Below are 10,835 nucleotides of genomic sequence, written 5' to 3'. Positions count from 1 at the left end.
GGGACTTCAGTTCAGGTACGCCCCTTTCCGTCGGTGATTGGTCAACAGTAGGGATTCTTCAATAAAGTCTTTGTTGTCAATCAACAAGAGACAAATCGTTTACATGCACATTTTTTAATTGAAAAAATATTGTAAAATGTAACATTTCTTGAGTTATCTTAGATGTATACTGACTAAGGTGTCTCAAAATGGACAAACAAGATTATTTGAAGGGGGGGGGATCAAAGATCAATTTGCTAATAGATTTAGAATTTTAATACCCCTTGAAGTATCCCAAAAATATATAAGAAAATGATTTGATAAAAACCTTTTTGTGGCCTTACTGCTATTAACCCACAAACGCAATGAATAACAGATTCACTACATGGAACAACAGATAGTCCCCCCACCAAAAAATCTAAAAGAAGTTTGTTCTGAAATGTCTTTCATATGTCTGAGAGGCATAAGAAAGATCAGGAAACATTATTATTATAATTATGATTTTTTTTTAAATGTATTTAACCCCTTATTTTTGGGACTAAACAGTCTCCATATATATACTTCCATAAATGTTTTTGTCTGGTATCACAGGACCTTCAGAGGAGTTTTTTGAGGCCTGTGGGCATCCTAGAGAGTCTCACCTTTACACAGAGGGGTCACACATTAGTCTGTTTGGATGCAGCAGACAGAAGTTGGCAGATCGGCTGTACCGACTTCATACGAGTCCCAAGACGTTTGTGGGGGTTTGTAGAGCAAAATGGAGAACAACATCGTGTTCGTCAGAGTCTCATCTTTCCGTAGATGGGTGTGTAAAGCCAAACCGTTCAGACGTTACAGACGATTTAGTGAGAATTTTTGGGATGTCTCATGGTCTGACAAATATCGCACCATTTCTGTCAGATGCGGAAGTGTTACATAGACGGATGCGGTGGATTGAGACGCATCTCTCTAGTTTAAACTGACACATTTTTCTGGGGATTTTTTTTTTATCATGCTAATTTGATTTCAGCGGGGGCACAGACATCAACTTTAGGAGTATGCGAGCGTCCGGCTAGCCGAGTTCGTGTCTGAGCAAAGATTGCGTCATCATCCTCGTCATTTGAGGAAGACAACTGATTGAAAATGTTATTAATCAAATGTGTTTTTTTTGTGTGTTAAAAATAGTAATGTTAAAATTCCTATCACATTACAAATTTAGTAATGACTAATTAATTTGAAACTTCACGCACAGTAAAAATGTTATATGTCTTACTGTAACACACACATTTTAGTCATTTTAGCAGACGCTCTTATCCAGAGTGACTTACAGTAGTGAATGCATACATTTCATACATTTTTTTTTTTTTTTTTTTTACGTACTGGTCCCCCGCGGGAATCAAACCCACAACCCTGGTGTTGCAAACACCATGCTCTACCAACTGAGCCACACGGGACTAGGACTGGGAAAAAAAGGTGCTCGTTTATTGACAACAACAAACCCAAAGTAATAAAATAAAGACAGCACCTGTAAAGGTCTATTTCACACCATAGTGGGCTGATGTTTCAGCATTGTTTCAATGAATAGTTCGGCTTTTCACTAGCCACTGTGCGACACGCTAGAGTTAGTGGCAGGCGGATGAGCAATATCCTTTGTCGTAGTATGGATGAGCCTGAGCTGGAATGGGAAGCTTTAGAAAACCGTGAGCAGATCTAGCTTACTTCCCCTCTGGTCTCCAAGGCCCTGGCTGTCTTTCTGCACCAGTCATACGTCCAACTTAAAGGGACAGTCTAGGCAAACATTTAATTTCCCTGTGTTTTATAATGTATTTATATTTTCACACTATGAGGTTGGAATAATACTGTAAAATTGTGAAAATGCCCTTTTAGTGTAAGAGCTGTTTTAAAATGTCAGCTTGTTTCGCATGCCTAGGGTTTTGGATCACCTGGCAACATCATCAGATGGTGTAAGTTAATAGACCAATAACAAAGAGAGTTCCAAACCTCTCTGCCAATAAACAGCTAGTTTTCAGGTTACGACACCCATTTTAATGTACCATCCGAAAGATGGCACCCTACGCAGGGCAATGTCCCATTCAATGCCCTGTGGCATTGGGATCTTCTCTGCTTTTAAGAAACTTTTATAACACGCTGCAGGCTCTTGTTTTGATTATTGTCCAGTCGTGGGGTCGAGTGCTGCAAGGAAAGACCTAGTTAAGCAGCAGCTGGTCCAGAACAGAGTGGGACGTATTGCTCTTCATGGTAATCAGAGGGCTCACATAAATGCTATGCATGCCAGTCTCTCTTGGCTAAGAGTTGAGGAGAGACTGACTGCATCAATTCTTCTTTTTTAGAAGAAACTCTAATGTGTTCCAAGTTGTTTGTATAGTCAACTTACACACAGCTCTGACACACACACTTATCCCACCAGACATGCCACCAGGGGTCTTTTCACAGTCCTATAATCCAGAACAAATTCAAGTAAGTGTACAGTATTATATAGAGCTATTATTGCATGGAACTCCATTCCATCTCATATTGCTCAAATGAACAGCAAACCTGGTTTGAAAAAACAGATAAAGCAACACCTCATGGCACAATGCCTTTCCCCTATTTGACCTAGATAGTTTGTGTGTATGTATTGATATGTAGGCTACGTGTGCCATTTATAAATTGATGTAGTTCTGTCCTTGAGCTGTTCTTGTCTATTAATGTTCTGTACTTTGTCATGTTTCGTGTTTTGTGTGGAACCCCAGGAAGAGTAGCTCCTGCTTTTGCAACAGCTAATAGGGATCCTAATAAAATACCTAATACCTTTGACCAGAGTGCCCTCTACTGGCCCTCCAACACCACTTCTAGCAGCACCTGGTCTCCCAACCAGGGACCGACCAGGACCGACTCTGCTTACCTTCAGAGGCAATCCAGCAGGGTGGTATGCTGTTGAAATTATTTGATATTGAGATAAAAACAACTGCATTGGACATTTACGGAATCGTTCACACAAGAGTCAGGACGTTTCGTGCTCTTCTCAGCCGTGTTCTTCTGAATGTTAAGTTTCAGTCTCTGGTCAGCCGTGTTCTTCTAAATGTTAAGTTTCAGTCTCTTGTCAGCCATGTTCTTCTGAATGTTAAGTTTCAGTCTCTTGTCAGCCATGTTCTTCTGAATGTTAAGTTTCAGTCTCTTGTCAGCCATGTTCTTCTGAATGTTAAGTTTCAGTCTCTTGTCAGCCGTGTTATTCTGAATGTTATGTTTCAGTCTCTTGTCAGCCGTGTTCTTCTGAATGTTAAGTTTCAGTCTCTTGTCAGCCATGTTCTTCTGAATGTTAAGTTTCAGTCTCTTGTCAGCCGTGTTATTCTGAATGTTAAGTTTCAGTCTCTTGTCAGCCGTGTTCTTCTGAATGTTAAGTTTCAGTCTCTTGTCAGCCGTGTTCTTCTGAATGTTAAGTTTCAGTCTCTTGTCAGCCGTGTTCTTCTGAATGTTAAGTTTCAGTCTCTTGTCAGCCGTGTTCTTCTGAATGTTAAGTTGTTCACTGTTTGCCAGAGCTAGCGCCATGCGTCTTCACTGACTAACACCATATGGGATGAACAGGGACATGGATGATCAACTAACAGATTAATTGATGATTCACTTTTCCAACATACACGCTGAGAAACTGGCACGCATGTAGAAGATGAAGCCCCTGCATATAACACAACATATAACATGTAACACAACATGTACTGTGAGATATAACGCGACGTATACCGCAACGCATATCAAGACGTCTAACGTGACGTAACAAACATGATTGAAAACAAAGAGAACTAAGTATGACAAGGGTATAAAAAATAAACATTCTGATTGTTTGTCGTTGTTAACTGTGGAGAACACAGTGTATTCCCAATTCTGTCATGACTCTCTCTCTCTCTCTCTCTCTCTCTCTCTCTGATGCTCAATTTCTAGTGATTCATCGACTCATTAGTAACACAGTCCGACGTTTGTTTGTGCGTGTGCAGTGTGTGTGTGTGTGTGTCTTTAGACCCAACCAGAAACAAGAGTTGTAATTATGTTGGAAGAAAATGTCTTCAGTTGGTATTTGTTGGTGTTTTTTGTAAACTGCTAGAATTGAGGGAGCAGTGGAAGATTGGATACCTGTCAAATCAAATCACATTTTCTTAGTCACAACAGGTGTAGGCCTTACAGTGAAATGCTTACTTACGAGCCCCTAACCAACAATTAAAAAAAATACAAATAAGAATAAGAAATAAAAGTAACAAGTAATTAAAGAGCAGCCGTAAAATAACAATAGCGAGACTATATACAGGGTGGTACCGGTACAGAGTCAATGTGTGGGGGCACCGGTTAATTGAGGTAATATGTACACGTAGGTAGAATTATTAAAGTGACTATGCATAGATAACAACAGAGAGTAGCAGCAGTGTAGAAGAGGGGGTGGGAGGGGGGGCAATGCAAATAGTCTGGGTAGCCATTTGATTAGATGTTCAGGAGTCTTATGGCTTGGGGGTAGAAGCTGTTTAGAAGCCTCTTGGACCTAGACTTGGTGCTCCGGTACAGCTTGCCATGCAGTAGCAGAGAGAACAGTCTATGACTAGGGTGGCTGGAGTCTTTGCCAATTTTTAGAGCCTTCCTCTGACACCGCCTGGTATAGAGGTCCTGGATGGCAGGAAGCTTGGCCCCAGTGACTTACTGGGCCGTTCGCAATACCCTGTGTAGTGCCTTGCAGTCGGAGGCCGAGCAGTTGCCCTACCAGGCAGTGATGCAACCAGTCAGGATGCTCTCGATGGTGCAGCTGTAGAACCTTTTGAGGATCTGATGACTCATGACAAATCTTTTCAGTCTCCATTAGGGGAATAGGTTTTGTCGTGCCCTCTTTGTCTTGGTGTGCTTAGACCATGCTAGTTTGTTGGTGATGTGGACACTAAGGAACTTGAAGTTCTCAACCTGCTCCACTGCAGCCCCGTCGATGAGAATGGGGGCGTGCCCATTCCTCCTTTTCCTGTAGTCCACCATCATATCCTTTGTCTTGATTGAGGGAGAGGTTGTTGTCCTGGCACCACACGGCCAGGTCTCTGACCTCCTCCCTATAGGTTGTCTCGTCATTGTCAGTGATCAGGCCTACCACTGCTGTGTCATTGGCAAACTTAATGATGGTTTTGGAGTTGTGCCAAGCTGTGCAGTCATGAGTGAACAGGGAGTACAGGAGGGGACTGAGCACTGAGCATGCACCCCAGTGTTGAGGATCACCATGGCGGATGTGTTGCTACCTACCCTTACCACCTGGGAGCGGCCCGTCAGGAAGTCCAGGATCCAGTTGCAGAGGGAGGTGTTTAGTCCCAGGGTCCTTAGCTTAGTGATCAGCTTTGAGGGTACTATGGTGTTGAACGCTGAGCTGTAGTCAATGAATAGCATTCTCACATAGGTGTTCCTTTTTTCCAGGTGTGAAAGGGCAGTGTGGAGTGCAATAGAGATTGCATCATCTGTGGATCTGTTGGGGCGGTATGCAAATTGGAGTGGGTCTAGGGTTTCTGGGATAAACATGACCATCCTTTCAAAGCACTTCATGGCTACAGTCGTGAGTGCTACGCGTCTGTAGTCATTTAGGCAGGTAAAGTTAGTGTTCTTGGGCACAGGCACTATGGTGGTCTGCTTAAAACATGTTGGTATTACAGACTCAGTCAGGGAGAGGTTGAAAATGTCTGAGAAGACACTTTCCAGTTGGTCAGCGCATGCTCGCTGTACACATCCTGGTAATCCGTCTGGCCCAGCGGCCTTGTGAATGTTGACATATTTAAAGGTCTTACTCACATCGGCTGTGGAGAGCGTGATCACACAGTCTTCCGGAACAGCTAGTGCTCTCATGCCTGTTTCAGTGTTATTTGCCTCGAAGCAAGAATATAACTAGTTTAGCTTATCTGGTAGACTCGTGCCACTGGGCAGCTCTTGGCTGTGCTTCCCTTTGTAGTCTGTAATAGTTTGCAAGCCCTGCCACATCTGACGAGCGCCAGAGCCGGTGTAGTACAATTCGATCTTAGGGCCTAGGGAAACGTCATGTGGAATAACGCTGTACAGTGTTTACAGACCGAGGGCCTGGGGAAACGTCATGTGGAATAAAGCTGTACAGTGTTTACACACCGAGGGCCTAGGGAAACGTCATGTGGAATAACGCTGTACAGTGTTTACACACCTAGGGCCTGGGGAAACGTCATGTGGTGCCAACTGTCTGTGCCTTTCATACCGTTTCAGCATGGCCACCATGGCTGTTACACCAAACACAGAGGGTTGTATCACTTCAATAAATACTCACAGTTACAGTTGAATAAAAGTATTTAATTCATGAGATGTCTTTAAGTGAATGCAAACTATTGTCTCTATTTCAATATGCATTTGGCAAGTTATCGAAACATTTATTTTATATTATTTTTACAACAAGCTGTAAACATAATTGCACAGGTTTGAAAGGTTAAGATGTTTCTCTCTGGTTCAACTATTACTGCTGTCATATTGTGACTGAAGGAAGGAGAGGGCGATGTAAACGTCACGATCAAAGTCTGGGTTGGAATAGGAGAGAGAGAGAGGCGCTTGGAGACAGAACCAGTTGGAGGTGTACCTCGGCATTGTGGGTAGAAACAGAAGCACCATGACCCAGACATATCACACCACAGATTAGCCTAACCTGACAACGTTTAAGATTAGGATTATTTAATCCTTTGATGAAAGGGAAGAATAATCTGTCATAATAAAGCACCATGGAATCATCATGGAATCACTAGAGATAGTGAAGAATACAGATGGTCAAATCGACACTGTTCAGAATCCAGTTTTAATATGAATCAACCATCAAAAGCACATGAAAACATTTCCTCATTACTGTTACAGGAAAATGGTATAACTGTACAATGAGCTCATTTATTTGGCATCATTCACAAACTGTTAGGAATTGGACATGAAGAACCAACACAAATAAGTATTTTTATTTTCCCCACCCAAATATATAAACTTAATTGTATACATCAAGGTTTGTCTTCCATCATTATCATCAAGGTTTGTCTTTTACATTATTCAGTCTTGATTTAGCGGGCACAAATAAGAAGAAAAAAAAAACAAGATTTAATAGTTTGAAACAACAAGTCCTGTTTAGAGAGCTCACTTTGAGTTGATTGTTGTTTTTGAATTTGGTTTAGTAACCCTTAGTAACCATATAAATATATATATAGGCCTACTATGTGTATAACACTTCACTGTAGAGTAGATTAGAGTATAGTATAGTCTTGGAGGGGGAGAAAAATGCTTTAAGTGCTTTATAATGGTCAATATTTACAAAGGAGATTCTTCATAATTACAAAATAGAGACGATTTGTATTCAACTGCTGATATTAACATTGTATTGCACAAACAACAACAACATAGGACTACTTACTTACTTACCAATTCGTTTCTCAACAGACATTTAAAACAAACAAATATATTTATTGCAAATGTATTTTCTATATAGTGTTACTAACATTTATTTATTAAAACATTATTAAAACATTTTATTAAGAGCCTTGTTACACATGCATGTTTTTTTTTTGAAGAGTGGACTCAGAAAGAGAACAGTATTGTACAAAATAATAATAATAATAATAATAATTACAGTTTATAAAAATGCACTTTTTTGTAGCACCTTTGGTGTTCTGTGTTCCGCACAGAAGCACCTCTGTGGTTGTATCTGGAACAGCACTGGAGCTTCCAGACAGGGAGGCTGGGCTGGGGGAGAGAGGGAGGGGAGAGAGGAGAGGACTGGAGCTACCAGACAGGGAGGCTGGGCTGGGGGAGAGAGGGAGGGAGGAGAGGAGAGGACTGGAGCTACCAGACAGGGAGGCTGGGCTGGGGGAGAGAGGGAGGGAGGAGAGGAGAGGACTGGAGCTACCAGACAGGGAGGCTGGGCTGGGGGAGGGAGGGAGGAGAGGACTGGAGCTTGCAGACAGGGAGGCTGGGCTGGGGGAGGGAGGGTGGAGAGGACTGGAGCTACCAGACAGGGAGGCTGGGCTGGGGGAGGGAGGGAGGGAGGACTGGAGCTACCAGACAGGGAGGCTGGGCTGGGGGAGAGAGGGAGGGAGGAGAGGAGAGGACTGGAGCTACCAGACAGGGAGGCTGGGCTGGGGGAGGGAGGGAGGAGAGTACTGGAGCTTGCAGACAGGGAGGCTGGGCTGGGGGAGGGAGGGAGGGAGGGAGGGAGGGAGGAGAGGACTGGAGCTTGCAGACAGGGAGGCTGGGCTGGGGGAGAGAGGGAGGGAGGAGAGGAGAGGACTGGAGCTTCCAGACAGGGAGGCTGGGCTGGGGGAGGGAGGGAGGACTGGAGCTACCAGACAGGGAGGCTGGGCTGGGAGAGGGAGGGAGGGAGGAGATGACTGGAGCTACCAGACAGGGAGGCTGGGCTGGGGGAGGGAGGAGAGGACTGGAGCTACCAGACAGGGAGGCTGGGCTGGGGGAGGGAGGGAGGAGAGGACTGGAGCTTCCAGACAGGGAGGCTGGGCTGGGGGAGGGAGGGAGGAGAGGACTGGAGCTTCCAGACAGGGAGGCTGGGCTGGGGGAGGGAGGGAGGAGAGGACTGGAGCTACCAGACAGGGAGGCTGGGCTGGGGGAGGAGAAGGGAGGAAGGGGGCTGGGCAGGTGAGTGGAACGTCTCTCTAGATAAGGTCATGGGGTAAGGTAGGAGAAGGGGGAAGACGAGGAGAGGAAACGGGGGGCTTGGGCGTTGGAGTGAGTGGATCCTCCCTCTGTTTGCTGAAAGTGCACCACTGTCCGTCCACGGCATCAAACATCCTTTATTCCTCATGTCACTCCCTCCTTGTTACAAGTTAAAGTCACTATGTGATTGGCCCTACAAGGGCGAGGAGTATTCCCCTGGGACAATGCTTCTATGACAGGGCAGAGGAGGAGGGGGGGCCCGCTGTTCTGGGGGGGGGGGGGGGGGGGGCAGCGTGCTGGTGGTCTGATCATCTTAGCAAGGATATAAAAACACAGGTTTGGTTTAGAGCCTGAGGCCAGGTCGAGTGGAGAATAGGGAGGGTGAGTGATTGATGTCAGGTATTCATTCGGCAGTACAAGGCATGCATGGAACAGAACGCCCTCTAACCCTGTCCTTCAGCTGGTCGAGGAGTGGTGGTGGTGGTGGTGGGGGGATGGGGGGGGGGTGGTCAGGTCCTAGCCCATGAAGCAGACAGGGCCCACCTCGAAACCGAACCGCTGGCTGGGTTCACCGAAGTCATTGAACATGACGTCGATGATGGGCACCTGGTCGATGCGAGGAGTGTTGATCTCCATCACCGTCTTGGAGTAGCCCGACTTCAGCTGGAGAGGATAGAAGTGAAGACGGAGGAGGGGGGAGAGTGGAAGGGAAGGCGGAGGAGGGGGGAGAGTGGAAGGGAAGGCGGAGGAGGGGGGAGAGTGGAAGGGAAGGCGGAGGAGGGGGGAGAGTGGAAGGGAAGGCGGAGGAGGGGGGAGAGTGGAAGGGAAGGCGGAGGAGGGGGGAGAGTGGAAGGGAAGGCGGAGGAGGGGGGAGAGTGGAAGTGAAGACGGAGGAGGGGGGAGAGTGGAAGGGAAGGCGGAGGAGGGGGGAGAGTGGAAGGGAAGGCGGAGGAGGGGGGAGAGTGGACGGGAAGGCGGAGGAGGGGGGAGAGTGGAAGGGAAGGCGGAGGAGGGGGGGAGAGTGGAAGGGAAGGCGGAGGAGGGGGGAGAGTGGAAGGGAAGGCGGAGGAGGGGGGAGCGTGGAGGGAAGGCGGAGGAGGGGGGGAGAGTGGAAGGGAAGCGGAGGAGGGGGGAGAGTGGAAGGGAAGGCGGAGGAGGGGGGAGAGTGGAAGGGAAGGCGGAGGAGGGGGGGAGAGTGGAAGGGAAGGCGGAGGAGGGGGGAGAGTGGAAGGGAAGGCGGAGGAGGGGGGAGAGTGGAAGGGAAGGCGGAGGAGGGGGGAGAGTGGAAGGGAAGGCGGAGGAGGGGGGAGAGTGAAGGGAAGGAGGGGGTGGGACAAGGGAGAGAGAGTTACTGTGGTGATCAAGATCTGATTAAGAACTACCAGTCACCAGGATCAATATAACCTGTATATAACATAACCCATCTAATATAACATAAATACTGTATCTAATATAACCTAAATACTGTAAATAACATAACCTATCTAATATAACATAAATACTGTATATAGCATATCCTAAACACTGTATATAATATAACCTACATAATGTATATAAAATAATCCACATTCTGTATATAGTATAACCTGTATATAAAATAATCCACATACTGTATATAATATAACGTGTATATAATATAACCTGTATATAATATAATCTACATACTGTATATAATATAACCTGTATATAATATAACCTGTATATAATATAACCTGTATATAATATAACCTGAAAATATAACCTAAATACTGTATATAATATAGCCTAACTGTGTATAATCTATACTGTGTCCTTACTGAGCATCCGTCCGAAAGCGCCTTGATGAAGGGGTTATTATCGTAGGACATCTCCTCGTCGTTGTAACCCAGGAAGCGTAGAGCCTTGTCGTAGCCGTCTGCCTTGGCATCGTACCAGGCTACAGACTGGTGGCAGATGTAGGTGAAGTTCTGACGGGCCGTTGAGCTGAGCAGCTTCAGGAAGGTCATCTGGACTGTCTGGATCGTGTTCTCCTCCATGTCCACATAGTTCAACTGGGGGAGGTAGAGGAGGAGGTAGAGGGGAGAGGGAAAGGGGGAGGTAGAGGGGAGGGGGTGAGGGGGAGGTAGAGGGGGAGGTAGAGGGGAGGGGGTGAGGGGGAGGTAGAGGGGGAGGTAGAGGGGAGGGGGAGAGAGGGGAGGTAGAGGGGAGGGGGCAGAGGGTGAGGTAGAGGG

General features: G+C 46.1%; 1 protein-coding gene across 1 annotated transcript in view; it reads right to left on the bottom strand.

Annotated features, from left to right (window-relative positions):
- Positions 1–8,765: 8,765 nt before the first annotated feature.
- LOC115170192 (collagen alpha-1(XI) chain) overlaps positions 8,766–10,835 on the bottom strand; it is a gene marked incomplete in the record, with an annotated part of 195,147 nt that continues 193,077 nt past the window's right edge. The window contains 2 exon segments of the mRNA XM_029726559.1: positions 8,766–9,288; positions 10,422–10,655. Of these exon segments, the coding sequence (XP_029582419.1) occupies positions 9,142–9,288; positions 10,422–10,655 (381 nt within the window).

This window comes from Salmo trutta, chromosome 31, assembly GCF_901001165.1.
Source record: "Salmo trutta chromosome 31, fSalTru1.1, whole genome shotgun sequence".
NCBI lineage: Eukaryota > Metazoa > Chordata > Actinopteri > Salmoniformes > Salmonidae > Salmo > Salmo trutta.
This window is presented reverse-complemented; position numbering and strand designations above follow the sequence as displayed.